This window comes from Panthera uncia, chromosome X (assembly GCF_023721935.1).
Source record: "Panthera uncia isolate 11264 chromosome X, Puncia_PCG_1.0, whole genome shotgun sequence".
Taxonomy (NCBI): Eukaryota; Metazoa; Chordata; class Mammalia; order Carnivora; family Felidae; genus Panthera; species Panthera uncia.
This window is the reverse complement of record NC_064817.1, coordinates 14,837,840-14,864,984: the sequence shown is the minus strand read 5'-3', so window position 1 is coordinate 14,864,984 and position 27,145 is coordinate 14,837,840. Positions and strand designations below refer to the sequence as shown.

Sequence of the window (27,145 nt, the reverse complement as noted above, 5' to 3'; positions counted from 1 at the left end):
GGGGAACCCTGCTCTGTCTTTAAGGGAAGCACTCTAAAGTCATGTGACATAGGGCATGGGTACATGAGAGGTGAAGAATTAGGGCTAAATGCGGTCCGCACGCCCCACCCTGTGCAGAGCGTCACAGGAGAGACACGTAGGCGGTCCTCTTAACAACCCTGAGCGGAAGGCGGCATCCTCCCAGCTTTACAGTCGGAGCGACGGAGGATCAGAGAGGTTCTGTGATGTATCCAGGCCACACTTGCAATGAGAGGTATAGTTTGGGTTTATACCGAGGTTTGTCCAACCTCTTCCTCTATGCTGCCTCCGACTCCACACAGCATCTTGGATTACTGCCTCTTTCTGGAAACATCTGCCTTGCCTTTTGTGTCTGTGTATTTGCCCCCCTCACCCCCACTATACCTCTTTATTTTGCTGGCTCCTCTTCTCAAGCTTCTTAAATGTAAGCTGCTTTTATGGTTCTGTCTTTGGCATCTTCTGTTGTCTCCTCGCTCCTGGGCTCAGCCAATGCCACAAAGCACACAGGCCCCAAAGCCAACCTCTCTGGGCCACACCTCCCTCCTTGCTTCCCTCACCCCTTATGTCCACTCTCAGACACTCTGTGCTGGTTAATGGTCTCTCAGCTGTAAGTCACAGTCACCCTGGCTTAACCTGGCTCAGGTCATAAGGAAATGTCTGTGTTGCATAACCAGTCCGAGGGCAAGGCAGGGACTCTGAGTTGGCTTCATGCTGTGGTCTTCCCTGCTTACATCTAGTGGGGGAAAGGGCAGGGGCTTCTCTTCTTGGAGATGCCCTGGGCCGGTCCATCTTCATCTCTCACTGCCACCCTGCCCGTCCCTGAACCCATCCCTGGCCCTAGCCCAGGGCTAGTGGTCTGCAGTAGAGTGGCTGACAGGGGGCGACTACTGTGTCCCCAACTGTGCCCGCAGGATCGAGCAGCACATTCTCCTGCCTTGTCCTTCCCCTTCTCCTGCTTCATCATTTGTTGTTTGTCCCTTTGGTTTTGAGGTCATTACTAAGGAACTGTTCAGGGTCGGGCTCCAGGAGAGCCTCTAGTAAACCCCAAGGAGGCTAACTCAGGTGCTGCTCATAGCAGCCTGGGATTTGAGAATCAGACCGTCCCGGGCAGCATGGGCAGGGTGAGGAGAGCACCCGTTGTGGTGGTCATAGGAGCACCTAACCCTGCCTCAAAGGCGGTCACAGATGGTGTCTGGGAGGGTGTCACATTTTTTTTCTTTAAATTTTTTTGAACGTTTATTTATTTTTGAAAGAGAGAGAGAGCAAGTAGGGGAGGGGCAGAGAGGGGGAGACACAGAATCCGAAGCAGGCCCCAGGCTCCAAGCTGTCAGCACAGAGCCTGAAGTGGGGCTCAACCCCATGAACCGTGAGATGATGACCTGAGCCGAAGTCAGACGCTCAACCGACTGAGCCATCCAGGCACCCCTGGGAGGGCGTCAATTCTAAGCTGATTATTCCACATTAGCGATGTCTCTCGTTCTTCCCTAAAACAAAAAAATCATCCCTGGTCTCTGATTTAGACCCTTATCACTTCTTGTAGACCAGAGATTGGCAAACCACAGCCTATGGGCCAAATCTGGTACTGCTTATTTTTATAAGTAAAGTTTTATTGGCACACAGCCACACCCTTTGGTTTATGCATTATCTGTGTGGCTGCTCTTACTTTACAATAGCAGAGTTACACAGTTGCCACAGGGACTTCGAGGCTTGCAAAGCCTAAAATATTTATTCTCTGGTTCTTTACACAACGGCTTTGCCAACCCCTGATTTAGACGGGCAGAAAAACCCAATTCCTGCCCTCCAGGAGGTTTCATCTCGCAAGAGGAGACTTGATATAGAAAGCTTTATAATGAAGACTGTTGGGGAAAAGATATTTAAGTGCTGGAGCAAGTAGTACAGACACAAATCAGTGTCATTGGAAAAATCCATGCACATGTATTTCTCTCTTCTCCCCTCTGCTGTTCCTTTCTCTAGTCCATGAACAAATCCACATTCATTTTTCTTGCTTCAAGATTTCTAGATTGGCATTTTCTAGATTTGCAATTTCTAAATTTACACTTTTCGTGACTCTTAGTTCCTTGCCTCTGAGGGGGAGAGTAAAGGTGCACAGCAGTTTGGAAAATGAAAAGTCAGAGTACGAGAAACCATTTTTTAAATGCACCTTTGCCATTCTCCCATACTTAAAAGGAATGTAGGACTTGCTTAAATAAATGAGAAAAACCTTTATTTGCTTTCAACAAAGAGCTAATATATGCATTACTACCCTATTTGCTTGAAAAAAGTCTGCTCAGAAACCTTTTACAGGTAGCCTGGTCCATTTCTCTGCACTGCTCATGGGGTCCTAGAAACCTGTCCTTTTCTAGATGACACCCCTGCACAGGGGCCTTGGCATCAAAACCATTTGGAGCCCCTAGAGGAAGCCCCTCATAATGGGATTTGTTGTTCTGATGACCACAGAATTGCCCCCTCAGAAGGCAGCTTTTGTGCTATTCCGTTGTTTAGACTTCACTGCTCTTTTTTTTTGGAAGATTTGAATTGTGCATTTTCTTTTAGACTCTTCCTAAGTTTTCTTAATTAGACTTAGTATTAAAATAATACATGGTTAGTATAAAATCTTAATAAAGGAAAGTTGGGGTATAAAGAGTCACATGGGGTGCCTTAGTGGCTCAATAGTTTGAGCATCTGACTCTTGATTTTGGCCAAGGTCACAATCTTGCGATTCCTGAGATCGAACCCCTGTTGGGCTCTGTGCTGACAGTGTGGAGCCTTCTTGGGATTCTCTCTCTCTCTCTCTCTCTCTCTCTCACTCTGCCCCTCCATGTTCACACACGTGTCTGTGTGCACACCCTTTCTCTCTCTCTCAAATAAATAAATAAATAAATAAATAAAAGTCACATAAGCCCCCACTCCTGCCCCCATGCATACTCCCTGGAGGAGACCTGGTTCATGGTTATCTCTTCAGATCTCCACACATGCATTCAGACAAACCATAAGAATTTGCAGATATTCAACCATAAAATATCAATTTCAGATAGTATGACCTAATCCAAACACACAGTGAGACAGACATGCTAATATTTAGAAAAATACAGATAGGATCATACTATTTACGCTGTATCGTAATTAGTTATTGTTAGGTTGAAGAGAATCTTGGAAATCTTGCTGTACCAGTTCACTTAGAGCTATACCACTCTTTTTTTTTTTAAGTTTATTTTTATTTGTTTTTGAGAGAAAGATAGCAAGTGGGGGAAGGTAGAGAGAGAGGGAGACAGAATTCCAAGCAGGCTCCGTGTTGTCAGTGCAGAGCCTGATGTGGAGCTTGAACCCACAAACCGAGAGATCAGGACTTGAGCCAAGATCAAGAGTCAGACGCATGGGGTACCTGGGTGGCTCAGTCATTTAAGCGTCTGACTTTGGCTCAGGTCATGATCTCACTGTTTGTGAGTTCGAGCCCCCCATTGGGCTCTGTGCTGACAGCTCAGAGCCTGGAGTCTGCTTCAGGTTCTGTGTCTCCCTCTCTCTCTGCCCATCTTCTGCTTGCGCTCTCTTGCTCTCTCTCTCTCTCTCAAAAATAAATAAACATTAAAAAAAGAAGTCAGACGCTTAACTGACTGAACTACCCAGGAGTCTCTATACAACTCTTGAATAGTCCATGTGTAGATAGACCACAACTAGACTAACAAGTCCCCTAATTAAAGGACATTTGGGATAATTCTGGTTTTTCACTCTTCTGAATAAGGTGGCAGTGAACATTTTGCATTTATCTTTGTACATTTCGTGTAAGTTATCTGAAGTATAACTTCTTAAAAGTGGCATTGCTATTTTTTCATTATTAAAAAAAAGCTTTTTTGAAGAATTGGTCGGATGCCTCCAGTCTCAGTTGGACTTGCTGACCTTGCGGTCCTTTATCCTCAAGGGATACCACAAAGATGTGACTGCAGTAGAAGTCAGGCAGCCGCTCCAGGCAAATCCTGTGCGGTTACGTATTAGCGCAAACCTCCCTCCCTTCATGGAACATTTGCGCACTGGCTGCCCTGCAGGCACTGGGGACCCGCAGGCAAAGAGTGACAGCACAGCTGACGAGAGCTGGGAGGAAGGTGTATATGAGGCTATGTGGGTACATGGAAGCCCAAGTGACCACTTTATCCCTGGCTGGGGGGACCTTGTAGAACCTTTTGTAACTTTACTAGCTAGCAAAGGGAGAGAAACGCAGGGCTTGGTTGGAGTGGGGACATTGAGGTGGTGGCAGGTGTCAGCCTGCAAATGAGCTGTCCTGGCCTTCGTGGAAGGGAGTGTGGCCATTGAGCTCAGCTGAGCCAAGGCGCCAGATGACAGAGCGGGGCTCTAGCCAGCCACTGACCTGGGTAATAAGAGGGCACTTGGCGAGCAGCTTCCTGAAGGCTGTGCCACACGGCTGCTCATGGATCGGGACCTGTGATGCGACCCGATGTGCTGCTTTTGTCATGAGGTGCTGATCCAAAGCTTGTGAAACGTTCTAACAGAATGCACGTGGTGTGTCAACTGCTTTATTTTATATACGTAACTCCCCCTTTGGGTTTCTGTGCAAACCATAATCTTGAAAATAGGAGTTCTTGGTTTTTTTTCTTTTTAATTGCTGTGAAATCTATTTGTCAGTCTGCTGAAACCTATGACCTCTATTCAGAATAATGTTTGTAAATGAATAAAACAAAATCCACAGTTGCAAAGGAAACCAATTATACCGAAATACAGTCATCAAAATACTGCAAACACATAAATAATGCATATTCTATATGGATGCGTTAAATAGCAAGTTCCAGCAGTGGGTCTAGAAGCCATCATAATTTTAAAGTAAGGAAGAGTGGAAATGATATTTCACGATAACTGCAGTGACCAGGATGTGAAATGAGAATGTCTATCCACATAGTAGGGAATAAAAATCCCTGGATGCTGCCAACACCAGTGTGGTTTGTTGCCTGTATTGCATAGTGAAAAGAAAGGCCAGAGTTCAACCAGAGGATAGTAAAATTAAGGATGAAATCTTCTTCCCATCCGTATTTAGGCCCCTGAACTAACTCTGTCCATGAACCCCAGTTAAGAATCTCTGCTTTTAGATACAGAAGAAGGAATTGTGCACACACAAACCCCCTTTGCATCAAGAAAATTCATAAATACGTAGGCCTCCCCTGTCTTGGTTCTGATGGAGATGAGAAGGGAAAAAAGTCAAAATTAGAAAAAAATCATTTTGACTAGCTGCAGTAAAGATCTTTCCTCTTCTGCCTCAAGAGAGAAATGTGGAATTTTCTGTCATTCTGTAAATTTCCCAGGACAATGGCTGTTTTGAGGACCGATTTTAAAAACTGGGAAACTCTAGATTTGTTTGTGGTAGGTATTTTCCCCAGAGAATCCTCTAAGCATAGGCGAGGGAGGTGGCCCCCAGATGAGGGTCTCTCAGATTTTCTAGACCTTTGTCACAGTTCCTAAGTAGGCGTGTGCTCATGCGCACTCCCCCTCCCTGCACTTGTTCCCTCCCTCACTCCCCCCCTTCGCTGTAAAAGTTAGGGGTCTGATCTCTTCATCAGCAGCAAAGTTTGAGAATGCCTTTAAAAATAGATGCGTTAGAGGGAGTGTGTTGGATCGAAGGGAGAAATCTTGTTTATGCTCAACAAATAACTTATATTTAGAACCTTCCTTCAGTTTTCCCTTTGAAAATCTGTATTCTCATTTCACTTGAATGACTCTGCATGGAGCATTTAAAAGTAGATCAAACAAAACTCTATAAATATGTTGAGTTCTTTTGGGCATTTTGCCAGAATAAGCCTTGCTAAAGTGGAGAAAAGCAGTGTGCTTTATGTATCAGATTTTCTCCTCTGAACGTCCAGACTCCCTTCCCCCAGAGAAAGGCGTCCTGAACTGGGGAACTCAGGCCAGGGACACTTGGGGAAGTGTCGCCCTGGTACGGTCTGCTGTGGGTTGTTTAGATTAAAGAACATCCTGAAAGGCCAAAACCACCCCCTGGGACTGGCCTAGGGAAAGGGGAAGACCCGGAGACTGCTTAGCCACATCACTGACCGTGGTTTTCAGTATGGTTTCTTTATCTTGCTCTGACGGGGAGGGAAGGCCGGCAAAAAGAAAATTAGTTGAACTGGCATAAATCATTCACAAAGGTGCCTTTTAACACATTAATGAATGGTAAGACAAGTGGAAAAAAGGGAGGGTGTCAGGTGACAGCGAACCCTTCTGCGAAGTAGGTCTGTCCCCATTGTTCCGATTTGAGACATGAGAAAACGGAGGCGAAGGGCCACTCAGTGGCAAAGAGCATGAGGTAGTCGTAGTGCTGGTTATCCACTAGGTTATCTGTCGTTCCTGTGTCGTGAGTGAGCAGGCTCAGAAGATAGACACAGCCCCCCCCCTTTCCCCCTCACCCCTCCCAGCCCCTGCCGCTGGGAGGGAGATGGCTACGCTGTGTGGTCTGTGCACTCAGGCCAGGGAAAACGACCTTGGATCCATAACTGATAGGATATGGTGGCGGCTCTGATCAGAGTAATAACTAGTCTGAGCTCCAGGTGTGGAGCTGTTTCTCCGGGCTCACACCTCCCATTGTCGTCAGGGACCAGCCGCAACCGGTTCAGAGCCCCCTTGATATTCAGCCCGTGGCAGCCACCTTTCTGCCCGATCCAGTGGCTTGGAGAATAGGAACTAACTTTACTCTTAATGTCATCAAAGCATAATCGGAAGAATTAAGTTTCATAAAGCATGATAATTATTTTAACAGGTGACCGTGATGATTTTTAAAAATTACTACGGTGTATTACTACATGCTCTCTGGAAAAACAAATTGACGTGCAGAAACATTTACATGAGTCTGTCTTCACACTCTGCTAATGCCCCTTTCCAAAAATACTACCGTTAATTTGGGGCATACCCTTCTATACCCTTTTCTATCCTTGCACAAGCGTGTTCTTGTACATACACACCCTTTATTTCACTCATTAAATTGTATTAGGCCCTCACATGTTAACTGAATGTTGAATGAATCCATTTATTCATTAATAAACATTTCTTGAGCACATACTCTATGACTAGGCTCTGGGTGATAAGAGTAAATTTTGGAGTCTAGGGTGGAGGTTATAGAGGGAAGAAGGGAGTGTAGTGTGTATGTGTTTACAATGTCGGGAGTATATTTCACATATTAATGTATTATGGACGCCTTTTACATGTCAGTACACATGGAACCGCTTGCTTGATTTAAAAGGCCGCTCAGATCCTTGCGTGGCCTGGATATACCATGTGGCCGTTCCCTCTCAGCGGACATTCAGGGTGTTTCCTGTACAGATCTCTGTGCACATATTCATTTACTATTAGATACAATGCTGCCCTGAACCTGCTTATGCATATATCCCTCCCTATTTAAGTATTTTCTGTCTTTTAATGGGACTACATTTAAAATCCAACATACATAATCTCTCGCTCAGGTAAATCCCTGCTCTGCTATCTGGTGTGGATGATTGACAGTGGACCATAAACGCGAGTATATCACGCATTGTTTAATATCACAGATGCTTCAGACTACGATGTTAGTGGAGAATGAGGCCCTTTTGACCCCATGGCAAGACGATGGGCCACCATCTTTCTGTCCTTATAGCTGCAAAAATTCAAGGTGGCATTGGCTTTTTGAAAAATTGTGGTGAAATACAATGTAAAATTTACCATCTTAGCCATTTTGGCATTGGCTTTTAAAAAAGCACACGTTGAGGCGTGCCCAGTTTAACACCAGGTTGAGGCTTTAACTGTTTACTTCTACCCTTTCTGTCCTTCTCTAGGACCCCTCTGACTGTCTACAAAATGTTTGTTCACAAAACAGTGACCCACAGACAGAATGTGGAATAGGTACTCATTCGTTCATTCATCCATCGATCCATCAGGAATGGATTGAGTGTCTGCTCTAACAGGCACTGAGCTAGGTGCTGGGATCAAAGACCGGTGAAAGAGGGTCATTGGCCCCCAAAGGGGGCAGCAGAAACACATCAACTGATGATGATACTGTTGTTCAGGTTTTCATCATGTTTTTCAGACTTTCTCTGTCTTTCATTGTCTTCTTTTGGGCTGTCTGCCTGCTTCTAGGCTCCCTCCCCCAAGCCATCCTGCACACCTCTGACACCAGCCACTTCTCCCTACATCACTGTCCTCACCACATCTTGTTGTCATTTCTCTGTCCAGAAACCTCCTCTGGTCAAGTCCTCATCCTTAACTCATCATCCAGAGTACCCTGGAAATGCACACCTAATCTGCCTTCCTGGTATTATCTTGGGTTGGTGGAAGAAAAGAGCTGCAGACCACAACTTACTTAACTCATGTGCCTCCTACAAGTTATCCAGCCTTTCTGTGCCCATTCAGAAAGATGGGGCCAGCATCCCTAAGCTCACAGGGTTGGTGCAAGAACTTAAGCGAAGGCATGTGACATGCATAGCCCGGTTCTTGGCACATAGTGGACACCTAATCAGTATTTGTCTCCTTCATCTCCAACAAGACCCCGTTGATTTTCCTTATGTGACTTTTGACTTTACCTACCTCCCTTCCCATCCCCCATGGCTTAGAGGCCATAATAAATGGTTCCCTACTGAATCTACGTTTTTCTCCTGTATTCTGGTAGGACTTGGGAGCAAATGAGCACTGGCATAATTATAACCTCTTGTCAGATGAACCTTCCCTTTTTGAAGTAGCAGGCACATGGATTTACTGTTTTCTGCCGTGCAACGATATTGATTATATAGCCCTAAGAGAATCAAGGAGGCTCATCTCCAGGGACCAAACAGTGCTGGTTAATTAAATACCATACGTTTCCGCTGTAATGGTCCAGCCACAGCCAGAGGGTTTGGCGAGAAAGACCCACTAGTTCCTCATTTTTCTGGCATGCCATCAACCTCTGAAGGGTCCTCCTCTTCCTCTGAGTTATGTTACATTGAAACAGGATGAGGAGTAGGAATGTTCCCAGCAAAGGGTATGATGCTGGGTCCAGCAAGATCAGCCATTTAACTGTCTCTCTTTCCTTGCATGCCAAATCCACTGGATGTTTCAAGGAAAAGGGATGATTCTCCACATGTATTTTGTTTACTTGGTATTGTCTTTCCATCTTGAAATAGGAAACCTGGCCCCTTGCATAAATTGAGGTTTCTGACTCAAGAATAGCCTCTTCAGGAATCTGGAATCTGCTCACTAACTTGGGGAGTTGCTGCACCCCCAGCACTAGTGGCTCATGAATCATAGCAGAGGGTGCCATGTTTCCCATCCCCCAGTCTCCCAGGAGCACACTTCCAGAGCTAGAGGCTGTTTGGTGCAACTTTTCCAAAGTTCTGTGAAATAAAAATCACAGCGTGGCAGCATTCACCTGGGTTATGTGTTAGGCTAATATTGCCAGATGAGATTGGTTTTTCTCCCTTTTGGGAAAAGAAGCTGCACGTTAGAACCTGTATAGCATGGTCCTGGAAAATCCCATGTCTTTTTGGACAGCTGATCTGTCTGGATGTCTCTCGATCCTGTTTGTTAGACTCACCTGAGGAGCTCTTAAAATACAGATGCCCAGGCTGCACCCCAGACCATTGATAAAGGGTGGGGTCTGGTCATCTGTATTTTTTCCTCTCCCCCCTCAAATTTTTATTTAGAAAAATTTCAACTGTACAGAAAAGTTGTAACAGTATTACAGCGAACACCTATGTTAGCAATTTGCCACATTTGTTTTTTTCTATGTGTGTATGTATATGTATATGTATTGTGTGCGTATACACACATACACACACACTCCTTTTCTCCTTAAACAATTTGAAAGGAAGTGACAGATACCAGGACACGTCATCCCTGAATACTGTGGAATAAGGCCATTCTCCTATGTAACTACAATAGGATGAACAGACACACTCCGGAAATGGAACATCAATATAATGCTATTATCTGGTATTAGTCCATATTCAGATTTCCCCAGTTCTCCTAATAATGCCCTTTATAACCTTTTTAAGAGAATCGAATGCAATTAAGGATTGCATTATATTTAGTTGTTGTATCTCTTTACTGTTTTTAAATCTAAAAGTTCCCTAGCCTTTTAAAAATTGTATGTGATAGTGACTTAAAAATATTTTTAATTTTTTAAAGTTTATTTATTTTGAGAGAGAGAGAGAGGATGAGTGGGGAGGGGGAGGGAGGGAGAGAAAATCCCAAACAGGCTCCACTCTGTCAGCGCAGAGCCCCATGTGGGGCTCAAACTCACAAACCATGAGATCATGACATGGGCCGAAATCAGGAGTCAGACACTCAACCAACTGAGCCACCCAGGTGCCCCTTAAAAAAGACTTTTTAAAAAATCATGTCAGTTTCTGTAGACTGTCCATCGGTTTGGATTTGCATGATTGTTTTCTCACGGTCAGATTTAGGGGAAATGTTTGGGGTGGAAGCATTCTGTAGGTGATGTTAAGTCCTTCTCTGCATGCCACATAAAGAGTCCCATTATTGGCGATGTGAACTTTAAGGCTGTGTCTGTCCAGTTTCTCCATTCTAAGAAGACCGTTTTCCTTTCGTAATTAATAAATAATCTGTGGGGAGATACTCTGAGACTCTTTACAAGTCCTAATCTCCAACAAGCTTTCACCCAGTGGTTTTAGCAACCATTGATGCTGGCCAGAATCATTGGTTGCCATGATGGTTATAAAATGGTGATTGTCTATTTCTATCATTTCTGTATTTATCAGCTGACATTCTTTTTCTAAAGGAGAACTTTCCCTTCTTGCCCCGTACCTATCTATCAAATCTTACCCATTCACCTAGGTAGCTGGCAACCTAGCTACCTCTCGAACTTATCAGTCTGGGCTCATGAATAATTTTGGAAGTGAACGAATCATTATACAACCTTCAGTACCTGCTGGAACTGTCCCCAGCTTGGCCAGTGGAGGCCCCATCAAGCTGCTCTCTGTGTCCTCTTGAGATGACCCTTCCAGTGTTTGAGCACTTCATGGTGTTAGCGTTCGTGGCTGCTCCGTTCTCACTTTGTATTTGCTTTGCCCCAGCCTCGGGAAAAGCTGTTATTCTGTGGAGACCTAGTTCCTCAAGGACTGCTGTTTAGAGTGCGGAAAGCTCCCCAGGTGATTTCAATATGCAGCCAAGACTGAGAACCGCTGGTTGCAGTCCTCTAAAGGGAGATCACCTGTTCCCACAAGGTGTTTTCTCCTAGTCACCCGCCGTTACCCGTTGTCACCTGTAATTAGTGGCACTGATTTGTTGTCGAGGTTTAGATTTTTGTGGGTAGTGTCACATGGTGAGTCAGGTTTAAATGCAGGTCCCTGACCCCAACTGCCCAGAGAGTACAGTTCCATAGATCTTTTCTGCATTTCAACCTTCTGACATAGGTAGGTGGTCCCCAGGCCACATCTGGAGAAAATGCCAGAAGTAACTAACCCTGGAAACAAAATCGGGGGCTTTTTCTAATTTGCTCTTTGACCTTTATCAATGTTTTTTCTCTTGCAGTATGATCTCAGGATACTGCCATGTTCCCTAGGCATGCGGTGAGGATCCATTTGATTAATTCAGTGGGTTCCTTGAAAATCTCAAACGATTTAGACCCTTGTGGTTGCACTGGTGTTCTGTCAAAGGGGATATGAGATGTAAAAAAAAAAAGACTGTGTGGGTGTTGAAAGTTTTTAGTTGATCCAAAGAATTTTTTCAACCACTACATTATTTGTTGTTAGATTTTTGTGGTCATTGAATGAATTGGCCTAGTAAAGTTTTCACATGTTGTAAGACCCTGGAAGGCTCTAAAATATAGATGAGTGTGCTGTCTGTACGTGGGTCATGGCACCCTTTTTTAGTTTCTGCTATGTCATGTTTAGAGAGTGTGAGTGTACTTCATTTCCTCCCTTTCCAACCAGTTTTATTTCATTAAAATATCCGGCAGCTATATCCTCAGTATCCAGCAGCTATAAGGAAATGCTCCCGATCTGTGGCTTTTCACTTCCTGGTTTCACATTTTAACCATGTCCCACATTGGCCCGGCGAGTCCTTTCTGCAGTCTCAAGACCCATAAGTGAGCATTCTTAAGAACAGTCAGACACGGGAGGTGGTGTCTCTGGAGTTGCATCCGCTCGTGAGCTGTAAGACCTCAGGTAGAACACGCAATCTCTGTGTTTCCTTGTTTGTGAGAAGGGGGTTCATTGTGAGAATTAAGTGGGGTAATACATACACAGTACTTAGCAGTGTCTGGCACACAATAAGTGCTCAATAAATGCTAGCTGTTACCATTTTATTAAACAAAGCTGACCATGAATGTAAGGTCACGGATGAATGGGGCCGAGTGAGGGAGACTGAGTGTGCCTGCCTTGCCCTCCATGTGCCAATATTTCTACATATGAGTGCATGGTCATGCGTGTGTATTTCGTGGCCATCGTGCAGTATGACAATAAAGGAGAGACATATCAAGTATCCCCTGTGAAGTCTGCCTTATCTATACATTTTTTGGTAAGCCACGTGCACATACACATTTGCACATGTGTCCGTAAAACTTGTGTTTGTTACTTCTTGCAATTACACGTAAGGAGTTAAGTGGTCCGGCCTAGAAAACGCGCACAGTGACAAAGGATGGTGGCAATGGCCCCAATGTGAAGGAGGAAGAGCCTGTGTTCTCTCCTCTTTCTAGTTGTTCTAATACAGATTTGTCTTGTTGGCCGTGATCAGCAAATAGATGTAAATTTCTCTCATGACTCAGTGTATCCCATAGAAAAAAAAGCCCATTGTAATGTGTTAAAACTTGAGTTCACGTGAACTGGGCCATGGGTGTGAACAGCTCAAACTAAGGGATCCTAAACCACGGCCTTGGGCAAGTCATACTCGTTTTTCTGCAGTTTATACCGGCTATTGAAACGAGATGACGTTGTTGTTGACATACCTTCTCAAGGAAGGTCAAGATGGACCAGTAAACATCAGTGAAATGCCAGGAGAGGAAGAAATGGCAAATGACATCCTTAAACTCCCTTAAGTTTTGGATGGACAGAGGCGACTGAAATGCAGTGTCTCCCATTGTCAGACACCCACCTCATTTTTTTCCTAATGTTTATTTATTTTTGAGACAGAGTGTGAGCAGGGGAGGGGCAGAGAGAGAGGGAGACACAGAATCCAAAGCAGGCTCCAGGCTCTGAGCTGTCAGCACAGAGCCCGACGCGGGGCTCGAACTCACGCACCGTGAGATCGTGACCTGAGCCAAAGTCGGACGCTCAGCTGACCGAGCCACCCAGGCACCCCTGTCAGACACCCACCTGAAACTGGACTTTAGGTTGGGTAGACCTGGTAACAGTGATGTGCAGAAGTTGAGACCTGGAAGAGCATCAGTCCAGGAATTTGGGTACAAACCTCAGGCTGTGTTGGACAGTATTGCAGGAAGCAGTTAAGTACAGAATTGCCGAGAATTTGGGACAAGATGTGAACAGAATTGGTTCATCCAGCATTGGAGGCGAGCTCTGAACTCAGACCAAGGAAATACTGCCACTCACTAGCTTGGTGTCTGTGGGTAAGTCATTGAGCCCCAGTTTTCTCATTTGCAAAGTGGTTGCTCATTCTGGCTCCTTTCTTTTTCTTTGCAAGCCATGTGGTTGGCAGGATGAGATATGGTGCTGGATACCAGAAGTGCTTTAGAAAAGATTGCCTGCTATCCCAGTGCCAGAGGGAAAAACTGTTACTGCCTGGGGTAAGGTCGGGTGGCCTTTACCATCAGCACCCTCTGGATATCTCTCTGTGACTCGCTTTTCTTGGTCCTGTATGTTGGCATTGTGTTTTATAGGACTTTATGCCACCAATTAAATAAACTTCTTAGAGGCTTTTAAGAAATGTCGATTAGCCTGGCAGACAGAAACTAGGAAATGTGTCATTCTTCCTGATACCAGACAGGGCTTTATGGAAGTCTGATGCAGAGATTTGGTTCAAGAGAAATCTGATTATTCTGTTCCAGGTCTGTTCTGAGTCTGCGGTGTCAGTCTGTTGTTAAAGAATACATCACTCTCTCTTCCGCCATTTGCGCACTACTGGGCTAGATGCTACTTTTTACAGAGGGTTTTGTGAATATATGAACCTGCATATAACTGTGTTTACCATTTCAGCTAACACTGGGTCTTCAGATGTTATTTTCAAGTCACTTTGGTGAGGGCTGGTGACTTCTGTGCTTATAAATGTTGGGCTGTAGACATTTGTCATGTTTACTTGTTCTGTGTTCAGATTTGTATCTGCAGAGTTTGCTTTTGATATAACATCAAGCGAATAAAGGTCTTAAAGATTTATAGTAGAACTTCATCTTCAGAGGTGTATGTGGGGGCAAGAGAGCCCCAGGGAGTAGGAGATGGGTGCCAAGACCGCCTCGTTGTCTAGACCTCCTCAGATAGGATGAGGGATCTGTACCCTTCACAACAGAGAGTGCTGGAGTTGCCTTCCGTCACTTTGGACGCCACGAAATTGCGGTAGAGTTCTTTGCCCTGCAGACCCACTCTTCCTGACTCCCCACAGGGAGAAGCCATGCTCCACGGGAGAGCCAGGCCCTCCATGGGTGGCCCTGTGCCACCTGCCAACAGTGCAGCCAGCGCCTGGCAGTTGGCCTGAGAGCTCTGCGTTTGTCCTCGTCAGGACCAGGGGGCTAGGGGTTCTGCGCCAAGGGGTGGAGTGTATTTGTGCAGTCGCCAGAGACGTGATTAGACAAGGTATCGATTCCGAACTCCTGCCCCCTTCCTTCTGTTCGACTCTGTTCTTCCTTAGGGAGGTTCGGGCAGAGAAAAATAGAACAGAGAGAACTAGGCCACTGGCTTTTGAAAAATATTGATCTGTGAGCGCATGAGATGTAGCCCAGACCTTCCCCTTTGTGTGATGTCATGCTGCACGGGGGCCTTAATGTGGCCTGTGATCACTCCTGCAGGGATTTGCTTTCTTAGGGAAAAGACTAGAAAAGGAAAAGAGTCACTGTAGGCAGTATCCAAAAATAATGTCAGCGTTTCTAAATGTGTTGGCTTGAAGTCGGTGATCCCTTTGGTTTTCTAGGCCATGCGGTGGCAGGAGGGAGCACTGTGAGATGGTCAGCCTTGAGCAACAAACTTCTGAGCAGTGCTGGTCCCAGTCCTTCTCTTCGGTCCACCTCTCCCCAGCTTGGGCCTCCACTGCTGTCTGTCTGTCTGTCTGTCTCCCCACCCCACCCCCATCACACATACCACATGCATGTTCTTTCTGCCCGCAGTGCATGTCTGTGGTGTGGACACTTGCATTTGTACTTGAACCAGCTCTGAGCCAGGGCCTCCCAGTTGGGCCGCTCTGCGTGAGTGAGATGCTGTACCCTTGAGTGTCCTCCGGTCAAGTGAAGTGTGGTCCTGGCTTTTATCTTGATTTGCCTGGGTTGGCTCTGTGTAAGCAGCCAGGCCTCCTGCTAATGGGTCCCCTGGGACAGAGGGAAGAGGACAGAAGTGGATTTGTTGAACCCCTCTGGGGCATTTGAAATGGCACCAAGAGCAGGCTGAAATCTAATCAGCCTTTGCTTATCAGGCCTGAGTTCCACCACATTCAAAGGGTGATGATTAGTAAGAAAAAGGCCAGGATGCTTTATCTTTTCCTTTGCACACTGGGAAAAATTTCCTCTGCCTTGCTAGCATTAGAAGCAGACCATTCTTTTTACTCTACCACGTCACATCAGCTTTCATTAAAAATCAACGGCAGCAGATACAAAGCCCCACCCACAGAAACGCGTTTAAGGCAACACTGTGCGCCAGCGCTTCGGGGCTGGGGTCTTTGCCTTCTGCACCAGCGGATCGGTTTCTCATCTCCATGCCTTTCGACCCAGCAGCTTTTAAAAGACCAAGAAGCATTGCTCTGCTTTCTACTGCCTCTCTCTGAGACCAGGGCTGCCGGGCGGGCCTCTAGCCATGTCCCAGAGAGCGTATTTGAGACAAGTCAGCTTAATTGCCTGCATGCCTAGGAAGCCTCTCTTTAAAATCTAATTTCGAGACAAGAGCTGTATCTAAATATCTTGCTTCTCCCGTTCAGGCGAGCGACGGAGGCGCCGCTGCCAGGTGGCATTCAGCTACCTGCCCCAGAACGATGACGAGCTCGAGCTGAAAGTGGGCGACATCATAGAGGTAGTAGGAGAGGTGAGTGTGCCACGCAGGGGGAGGGGGGGTGGGTGGCCTCAGGTGGGCTGTCAGAACCCACCCCCAGTTGGCCTTGCTGTGGCGGATGTTAGAGCTTAAGGAGACCTTCGACGTTATCTAGTCGAGTCTCTTCTCAGAGGAAATGGGTTCCCAGAGAGGAACTCCACCAAGCCCATTAGGAGCAGGTGTGGGCTGTTGGAAATTACTGTCTTTGTCACACAGGCTGAGTATTTCTGAGGTCCCAGCCCGCTGCCTGGCTTTTCTCCCCCGCTTCAATGGCTAGGAGACTCCTGCCATCCAGAGTGACCCTGAGCCATCTCTAGAGGGTGAATTCAGTCTTCGTGGTGGGGCACACTGTGGATTCACAGGGAAAGAAAAGCGACATTTATCGAAGACCTAGTATAAGACAGATGTGACAAGGTTCTTTGCACGTTGGCCCATTGGTGGCCTATCACAAGCACCTCATTTTGTAGATGAGAAAAGAGACTCGAAAGACCCTAGAGGAGTCAGGGCCGAGTGTTAAAGCCAGGTCCACGTGGCTGGAGACCCTAGTTCTTTCCCCTGCACCACGTTCCCTTATTCCTCCTTGGTCCTGGCTGCTCAGAGCCAGCCCTGCTGGCGAAGTGCCCTGCCACACACTGGCACAGGCGTCTTAGACCCAACCCCTCCGTCCTGGGTGTTTGTGGATTTCAGACTTACAGTGTCATCATTCATTCTGATTCAACACATGTACCTGTATATAGAAATGCACTTCTCTGAGAGCCTTGGTTTCCTGAGTACCATTCGACCTTACAGAACCCCATGATTTACAAAAAAAAAAAAAAAAAAAAAAAAGGAAGCTAGAAGTCAAGGAGGAGATTAAGTGAACTGTGGCATGGGTCCAAGTAGCAGGGCTGATGCTAGCCACCACATTCCCTGTTCATACAAACATAAAATAAGCATGCGTCAAAGCTTTATGTAACTCATTAATGAGGGGATCTGCAAGATGGTATGGTTGGCTCAGAGAGAATTGTGGAAGAGGAAAGTATTTATAATGACTTGAAAGAGAAAATACTTGATTAAGGTTGCTAAGTTGGATGCAAAACTACATCGTGTCCCCACGGGGCAGTAAACTATACCCTTTGAGGTTATCTTTTCTAGGGGATAAGGCACTTGTATCTCTGGCAGTCAAGATTTATTTTCATTGCTATCTGAACAGAATCATTCTCATCACTTTTGCTTTTCTGCCAGTTTACACCCGCACTAACAGAATCATAAATAGTAAATAGGGCATCAAACAAAGATACCTGTCTCTAGAGAATCAGTTACCGGGACTCCCAGTATGGCACCTGGAGGACACAAAGTAAGCACGTGTGCCTATCTCCCACTTTCTGGAGAATTTGTATTCATGTGTCATTCGTTCACCATTTTGTATCCCTGTTGCCAAGTCAGGCACATGGGAGCCGTTTGTTGAAAGATGAATGAGCAAAACAGGAAGGGGCCACAGAGGAGAAGGTTTATGCCAATGGTGAAAGGGACACATTCCTTTTTCCTTTTTTTTTTAATGTTTATTTTTGAGAGAGAGAGGGAGAGCGGGGGAGGAGCAGAGAGACAGGGAGACTGAGGATTGGAAGCAGGCTCTGGGCTGACAGCAGAGAGCCTGGCGTGGGGCTCAGACTCACCCATTTTGAAATCATGACCTGAGCCAAAGTCAGATGCTTGACTGACTGAGCCACCCGGGCTCCCCAAGGGACACATTTCTTAAGACCAAACCCATGGAAGAAATTCCAAGAGAAATAACGAACAGTGTGACTAATTAAAAAAAAAAGAATTAAAATTTTGGTATAATTTGCAGCGAGTTTAGCTAAAAAAAAAAAAAAAAGAACAACAGACAAAACATTTTGCAAGAAATGATCATAAAAAGTTATTATATATATCATATACGAAAATATATTAAGAAGGTACTGTAACAATGATATGTGGTAGATAATTGTGTCATAGACCCAAAGCCCACAAGGGGAAAGAAAACTCTTTACCATGAGAAACTGTTCCACACTGCTATTAATGAAATAAATGCAAATTAAGACAATAATGGGTTCCTGCTTTTGAGAATCTCGAGAAAATACTTAGCGGTAAGACTGTGGCTAATACTGAGAAGTGGTGACTTTGTGCATATTTCTGATCCTAATATGAAGCTATTTAGCAAGGTATGGCAAGAGCTGTTAAAATCTGAATTAACAACCTTTGAGCCAGTAATCTCACTCCCGGGAATTTATCCAAAGAAAATGGTTAACAGAAAAAAAAAATATGTGAAACGCATAATTGCTTGTGATAATGAAAAATAATCAGGAGAGGGAATAGTTATGTGAATTAAGTGATATTATCCAGCTAGAAGATTGTGAAGACATTGATTGAGATGGTAAACCCAAGAGGCCTTTAAATCTTTATTTATTACAATACTGTGTTGTGATTTTCTGTTAAATTCTGCTAACCTGAGAGCTTTTCAACAGCAGGGATCTGGTTTTGATCGATCTTTCTATACATGGTACCTGGAATAGTGCCTGAAACCTGATACGTACTTTAATAAATGCTTGCTGAATAAGTAAATGGAAGTATGAAAAGATTCTTTTACAAAATAAATGAATAGATCAGGACACAAACTTGCATACACTAGGACACAGCTGTGTAAAATACATCTCCATGCATGTGATCAAAGACTGAAAGGGAACAATAATTGAAAATGCTTGTGGGGGTGCTGGGTGGCTCAGTGGGTTGAGCGTCTGACTTCAGTTCAGGTCATGATCTCGCAGTGAGTGAGTTCGAGCCCCGAGTCGGGCTCTGTACTGACAGCTCAGAGCCTGGAGCCTGCTTCAGATTCTGTGTGTGTCTCTCTCTCTCTCTGCCCCTCCCCTGCTCGTGCTCTGTCTCGCTCTGTCTCTCAAAAATGAATAAATGTTAAAAAAAAATTTTTTTAAAGACTGTTAGTTAAAAAAATGCTTGTGTCACAGAAGATGGTTTGTTCTTTAGTGTTGCAATAATGTTTTAAGAAATACAAATCAAGATAAGGAGAATCATTAACAGCTTTCTGGGAAGTCGTGCCCACCCTCACCTGCCTGTTGGCTGTAGGGAAGGCAGGTGCGGATCGCTGAAGGAGAGGAGAGATTGCAGGTGTTCCTCTTCTCGCCTAGATGACACAGGGTGCCCTTCGCACCTTCGGTGCTAGTCTCCTGTTCACTCACTGCCCTTTCATTGCTCGGCTTCATGAAGGGCTTGCTGCAAATCGGAAAAAGGAAAAATATGTAGCCTATGATAGTTATGTAAAACAAAATGTAAAGGTTGGCCTTTTAAACCATATTTTATTTTTTATTAAACAAATTTTTAATGTTTATTTTTGAGAGACAGAGAAAGACAGAGCGTGAGTGGGGAGGGGCAGAGAGAGAGGGAGACACAGAATCCTAAGCAGGCTCCAGGCTGCGAGCTGGCAGCACAGACCCCGATGTGGGGCTCAAACCCATGAACCGTGAGATCATGATCTGAGCTGAACTCAGATGCACAGCCCACTGAGCCACCTAGGTACCCCTATTTTTTACTTTTTTAAAATTAGTTTATTTCTTTTTTTTTTAGAGAGAGAGAGAGGGCATGAGCTGGAGGAGGAGGGACAGAGGGAGAGCGAGCGAGAGAGTGAGTGAGAGAGAGTGAGTGAGAGAGAGAGAGAACCCCAAGCAGGCTCCACAGTCAGCATGGAGTCTGACATGGGGCTTGATCCCACAACCCTGGGATCATGACCTGAGCCAAAATCAAGAGTCAGACACTCAACTGACTGAACCACCCATGCACCCCTAGACCATATTTAAAAAATTATATGATCAAAAATTAAATTCCCTATTATTCCATTTTACTTGTAATATCGCAGATTTTTGGCCCTTGTCACTGTATAATATAAACTATGCCTTTTTATAATGGATGTATAAATGTCAGTGGGTAGTTACTCTCTCATTCTACTGAAAACTAAAGATAAACATCCCAAATAAATAAAAGCTCTTCACTGACAGGAACAGATTGAGGTAGGGCCCTAGTATTAGCTTTGCAATACTATAGAATCAATCCCTTCATCAGTAAAAATAGAACAGATGATGTCGTGTATGTGCATATAAATATGTTATATTCTTATTGATTGATTGATTCTACAGTATTGCAAAGCTATACACACACACACACACAAAAAATGCACACACACCCTCTTACCCCAAAGGAAAAAAAAAAAAACCAAGACAACTCAGATCTTGTTTTTGGAGGTAGGGACTGCTGGGGTTTTTTTTAAATGTTTTATTTATTTTTGAGAGAGAGAGAGAGAGAGAGAGAGAGCAAGCAGGTGAGGGGCAGAGAGAAAAAGGGACAGAGGATCCAAAGCAGGCTCCGTGCTGACAGCAGTGAGCCTGATGCAGGGCTTGAACCCACAAACTGTGAGATCATGACCTGAGCTGAAGTCAGGCTCAACCGACTGAGCCACCCAGGCATCCCTGGACTGGTTTTTTGAAAAAGGTTGAATCAAGTAGAGAATCTTAAAACATGATATTTTATAGATATAAATTAAATTAGATATATATCTTATTAACACAATTAATTTGATTAAGGTAAGTAATATATATCTTATATAATTTTACCTTAAAATAAAAAAAAATGTGCATTCATTTCCATTTGTCACCTGGCTCATAGGGCCAAGGTGTTTTCCTTAAATATGGGTTTGCTGGTTTGAGTTCTAGCCTGTCTGCATCCATAGTGCATCCTCATGATTTCCTTCTTTTATTTTTAAATAGATTGACAACACTCCTACTAACATTCTACAGCCCACTGCCCCCACTCTCTTCTAATTATCTTGTCCACACCTGATTTGGCAGTTTGGTTTTTTTTAAATTTTCAGATTGTTTGCCTTTATCCCTGTCACCACTCACTTTCTCTTCACACTTAGGTATTTTTGAGCAGTGTGACTGGTGGGCTAGCAATCAGCACAACGGGCTTAGGCAGGTGGGTAGACACAGCCTGACCCTCCTTTGGCAGGAGTTGACTGCCAGCCCGGAATGCTCAGCCCGGACGGAGTGGGGAAAGCAGGGTTGTCCGGGCTGAGTGCACCTGGCAGAGTCACCTTGCTCCAGAGGGCACTTAACATGCCTCTGCCTCCTGGCTAGACTTTGGTTCTGCTCTCGTCATTAGATCCATCTCTGCGAACCTAAAAGGACCTGGGCTTCCAGTTCGAAAGGGAAAAGAGCAGACTGAGTTCTTGGGTATAGATATTTTTGAGGAAATCACTGTAAATGCACACTTGCGTCATTTTTGTCCAGAGTGGAGGGGACTAATAAATACAGGTGAAATTCTAAGACCAGAGATGGCATATAGACAAGCTCTTCAGGAGAAATGGCATTTGAGGTCTCTGGGGTTTCAAACCTGGCTTGTTGGCCTTTTTTTTTTTTTTTTTTTAAAGTGCATTGAAGCCTCTTTGTTTTCCTGTCTATGTCATCTAGAGCCTGGGAAAGGAGCCACTTTTCCTCTTGGGTTGGATGAACTTGGTCTCAACCAGTCTCTCTCTCAGCGATACTTGGTTTGGTTTGTTCCTTGTGGTTTGTTTTTGAGGTATTTTTCACTGGTCCCTAGTTAAGCTCCCTGGAGACCAATGGCTTCAATTTCAGATTAAAAATCCCCAACCTGGCCTTATCGTTTGCAAAGATGCTAACTTGGACTTGCAAGAAACTTGGGCATTTTTTTTAATTTGAGAGAGAGAGAGAGAGAGAGAGAGAGAGAGAGAGAGAGCGCGCGCGCTAGCCTCTCAAGCAGGTTCCATGCTCAGCCCCAGCCCGACGCTTGATCCCACAACCCTGGGATCATGACCTGAGCTGAAATTAAGAGTCAGGAGCTCAACGGACTGAGTGACCCAGGTGCCCCAAACTTAGGCATCTTCTTGCACCCACAGCTGAGGTTGCTTCTCTCAGCTAGCGTTAAACAGGCTGTTCAAATTCTTCAGAACTTTGTAAATCAGACAACCTTTGTGGGTATGGATGGGCATTTATGATAGTGTGAATTATAAGAAGAAATATGTATATCTGGCCTTTCATTTCTGTCACAGAGCCCCTAACACTCTTGACATTTCCTAAAAGAGTGATAAAGGTGTCTTTTGTTATGTTAATGAAGTAACTTTTGAAAGTCCTAAGGACTGGGGCTGGCTGCCAGTGGAGCCAATGTGTGTGATGAGAAGGTTGCAACTCTCAGTCCCACCCACTGACCTTGGGGAGGGGAGAGGAGCTGGAGGTTGAATCCCTTGCATGTGGCCGGTGAATTAATCAACCATGCGTGTGTAATGAAGCCTCCAAAAAACCCGCAAAGGACAGATTCAGAGAGCTTCTGGGCTGGTGAACAGGAGAGGTGCGTGGAGAGCGGTGTCTGGAGAGGATACGAAAGCTCCACGCGCTTTCCCCCGTGCCTTGCCCTGTGCAGCTCTTCCATCCACCTGTTCCTGAGTTAGATCCTTTTACATTGAGCCTGTGATCTGCTAAGTAGAATGTTTCCCTGAGTTCTGGGATCCGCTCTAGGAAATTAATTGACCCTGAGGTGGGCGTCATGGGAACTTCTGATTTATAGTCAGTGGGTCAGAAGTACAGGTGACATGGGGCGCCTGGGTGGCGCAGTCGGTTAAGCGTCCGACTTCAGCCAGGTCACGATCTCGCGGTCCGTGAGTTCGAGCCCCGCGTCGGGCTCTGGGCTGATGGCTCGGAGCCTGGAGCCTGTTTCCGATTCTGTGTCTCCCTCTCTCTCTGCCCCTCCCCCGTTCATGCTCTGTCTCTCTCTGTCCCAAAAATAAATTAAAAAAAAGTTGAAAAAAAAATTTAAAAAAAGAAGTACAGGTGACAAGCTGGACTTGAAGCTGGCGTCTGACGTTGGGGGCAGGGAAGAGCGCGGTCTTGTAGGATTGAGCTCTTCACCTGTGGGGTATGAAGCTGTCTCTGGGTAGATAGGGTCAGAATTGAGTTAAATGGTAGAACCCTGGGCTCATGTCTGGAGAATCACTTGTTGGTGTGGGGAAACCTCACTCCCCCCCCCCACACACACAACTGGAACTGGGTCCAGGGACCCAAAATAGCAGGTAATCCTCATTTCATTTTTGGTGTAAGAACTTTGAAGACTTGCATATGAAGAAAGATGCCTTTTGTTTTATACTTGCCCATGAGAAAAGAAATTTCATTTAATTATTTTTTTTTTTTACATTTTTATTCATTTTGTAGAGACCAAGAGAGCCAGAGCATGAGCAGTGGAGGGGCAGAGAGAGAGGAAGACACAGAATCCGAAGCACGTGCCAGGCTCTGAGTTGTCAGCACAGAGCCTGACACGGGTCTCGAACCCATGAACCGTGAGATCATGACCTGAGCCGAAGTCAGACACTTAACCAACTGAGCCACCCAGGTGCCTCGAAAGCAAGTTCATTTAAAAGTGGATTAATTAATAGGTGATCAAAGCATACCTAAATTCTTACCCATTAACGCACCCCTTGCTTTAGAAGGGTTTGTTATGTTTTCAAAAAAAAAAAAGATAACATTAATATAAAAATTTGTTGATTAAAATTCAAGGACCCAAAGAGCTTAGGCTGCTCTTTGGTCATTTCTCCCGGTAACTTTGGGTGGACATGACTGATTATGAAATGTGCAGAGATGATAGAGCATATTAAGGTGAGGGAAGCCATGATTAGAACAAAATGTGATTATATTAGAATCATCAGCATACAAAACAGGCTACAGCTGTATAAAAGCAACATGTTTGCAAGTTTAAATGTATTTATAAGAGGTTTACACAGCTATGGGATTTATCACATATTTGAGTGCTTATACTCTGTGACAGACAGGGATTCAAAGATTTATTGAACAGAATCTCTGCCTCAACACATGCTCAGTATAGTCAGGGAGGGTAAGACACATACAGCTAAGAAGCTAACTAATGACCCAAGATGGTACTACAGTGGTAAAGGATGGCATTGACAGATGAGAAAGATTTAACAACTTCTCCACTCACTGAGGGTGGAGAAGATGCTTCCTAGAACAGGAGGAATTTCAACAACGGGGCACGTGGAAGGTGAGAAGTATTTGGATTAATTCAGCAAGCACAGGGTGTATTGTGTAAGGTGCCGGGCTAGTCTGGAATACGGAGGATGGGATATTAGTAGAGCCTTGCTCTGGAGTCCAGAATGACCTGTGAACCTCCCAGCGCACGTGTGGAGTATAGGAAGCAGAAGCTGGCCGCTGTGGTCAAATGCGGATGACATAAAAGTGACGGTGCCTCCCACACTGAAATTTTAAAGGGGTACCCCCATTTAAAGGTTTCTTACAGGGGTGCCTGGGTGGCTCAGTTGTTTAAGCGTCCGACTTCGGCTCAGGTCATGATCTCGCAGTTCGGGAGTTCGGGCCCCGCATCCAGCTCTGGTCTGACAGCTCAGAGCCTGGAGCCTGCCTCGGATTCTGTGTGTCTCTCTCTCTGCCCCTCCTCTGCTCATGCTCTCTCTCTCTCTCAAAAATAAATAAACATTAAAAATAAATAAAGGTTTATTACATATAGATTTTCTAAAATTGACACATTCCCACAGACAATTTTCTCACCTGGGAATAGTGACAGGACACCAGACTTCAAGATCTTGATTCATCAGAAAGGTTATCTTACTGGCTTAATTTACTCTTTGCCCATATTTTCAAGCTAGAGTGATAGTAAGGTCTTAGCATAGAGTCATTTAGGAATTTGAAGGCCTGTAGTCGAGCCCGTAGCTGTTTTGAAGGATAGGACTGTCAAGTTTTGCTGAAGGATGTCCGCAAAAGCCCTTTCCACTGTGAGGAACATCATGGATGTTGCTCTGTCTCATTGGGCAGAGTTTGCCGAAGTCTTAAATAGAAGTTGTCCGTCTTCTTAAATCCTTTCCCTTTGAATTACTCTGCAGATTTCTCTTTTGAGGGGGCCCTTTCATGTGTAATCGGCTTCTTCTCAGAAGAACGAGGGGATAAAAAATCACCTTCCTATGTATATGGAACGTTGTGGCCTTGCCAGAAAGAGATAATTTGACAATGCACTACACAGGAGTGTGGGGGGTGGGGGGGTGGGGACGGGCCCAGGCATTTAGGACATAGATAACAGTTGTTTATATTTGGCATAACCAGCTTTCTATGTCTCCCAATCAACAGGGATGGTTATTTAAAGTAACTAAAAAGGAAAATAATGTAGGTATGCCTTCAGGGAGTGGTTCCTTTAAAAATATTTTTTCACTAATTCCACTCATAGAAAAAGGTATTTTCTAGAAACACTTCGTGTTTTTTCAGCAATGTTCAAAAGGCAAAACTGTGTGTTAGAACATTCACATGAAGTTCTAGAGAAGGTAAAATCAATCAAGTGATAGAAATCAGATGAGTGGTTGCTTATGGAGGTGGATTGACCAGGAACGGGCACAGGGGAATCTTCTGGAGGGATGGAAATTTTCCGTATGTTGATAGAGGTGAGGGTGACACAGGTGTATGCACTTGCGCAGACCAATTTACTGGTACTGTTATGATGTGTGCATCATACGAATTATACCTCAATTTAAAAAAAACTTAAAAACTCTCCAAATATTTTTCTAGTGTTTTAAACATCTTCAAAATACTTTTCCTTACCTCTCAAAGATAGGAGAAAGGGCCAGTGTGGAAATTCTCACTTAATTATTTCTGAATAAATGTTGAGATATAATTAATATAGAGCATTGTATTAGTTTTAGGCATGCAAGGTAATGATTTGATACATGTGTAGTGTATATTTCGACGTGATTACAGCAATGGATTTAGTTAACATCCATCACCACAGGTAGTTACAATTTTTTTTTCCCGTGATGAGAATTTTTAAGATCTATTCTCTTATCAGCTTTCAAATATGTAATATGCTACTGTTAACTATAGGCACCGTGCTCCACATTATATGCCTGGGATTTATTTGTCTTATAACTAAAATTTTGTACACTTTGCCCACCTTCATCTATTTCACGTACCCCCACCCCCTGCCTGTGCCAGCCACCAGTCTGTTCTCTGTATCCATGAGTTTGTGGGTTTGTTTTTTTTTTAGATTCCACATATGAGATCATATAGTATTAGTCTTTGACTTATTTCACTTGGCATAATACCTTCAAAGAACTAGGAAGAGAACAAATGAAGTGAAAGGTTGGTAGAAGGAAGGCGAACACAAAGATCAGAGCGTAAATAAATGAAATGGAGTCTAGGGGCGCCTGGGTGGCACAGTCGGTTAAGCGTCCGACTTCAGCCAGGTCACGATCTCGCGGTCCGTGAGTTCGAGCCCCGCGTCAGGCTCTGGGCTGATGGCTCGGAGCCTGGAGCCTGTTTCCGATTCTGTGTCTCCCTCTCTCTCTGCCCCTCCCCCGTTCATGCTCTGTCTCTCTCTGTCCCAAAAATAAATAAAAAACGTTGAAAAATGAAATGGAGTCTAAAAAGATAATGGGAAAGATCAGTGACACTAAGAGTTGATCTTCTGAAAAGATAAACAAAATAGACATCATTAGCTAGACTCCCCCAGGAAAAAAGAGGACTCAAATAAATAAAATCAGAAATGAAAGAGGAGAGGTTAGAACCGATAACACAGCAATACAAGGGATAGATAGAGACTATTATGAGCCATTATTCACCCACAAATTGGAAAGCCTAGAAGAAATAGATTCATATAACCTATGAAGTCAGAACAAATTTTGAGGAAGTTTTTAGTCATGTTAAGGTGTGGGCCCTTCCTTAAAGCTTGACTCTTCCATTTTCCTTCCTGGAAAGAACGGTAAAACGGCTCTTGGAACGATGGAGCTGACCTCATTTGCCTGTGTGCCTCTCCCTCCCCTGTGACTCCCACACCCTTACCCCTCCAGCCTTCTTCTCACCCAGCTGTGGGCTACGAAGGGTTACATGCACGTAAAAAGCCATAGCAGCCCCTAAGCGGCACCCTGAGGTAGACTTTAAAGCCGGTCCCTT

General features: G+C 44.7%; 1 protein-coding gene across 5 annotated transcripts in view; it reads left to right on the top strand.

The window, feature by feature from the left end:
- Window positions 1-27,145, top strand: part of SH3KBP1 (SH3 domain containing kinase binding protein 1) — a 328,594-nt gene that overhangs the window by 153,701 nt on the left and 147,748 nt on the right. For all 5 annotated transcript variants that reach the window (XM_049643565.1, XM_049643564.1, XM_049643561.1 and 2 more), the window contains one exon: window positions 16,045-16,148. In XM_049643565.1, the coding sequence (XP_049499522.1) occupies window positions 16,045-16,148 (104 nt within the window). The remainder of the gene's footprint in view (window positions 1-16,044; window positions 16,149-27,145) is intronic.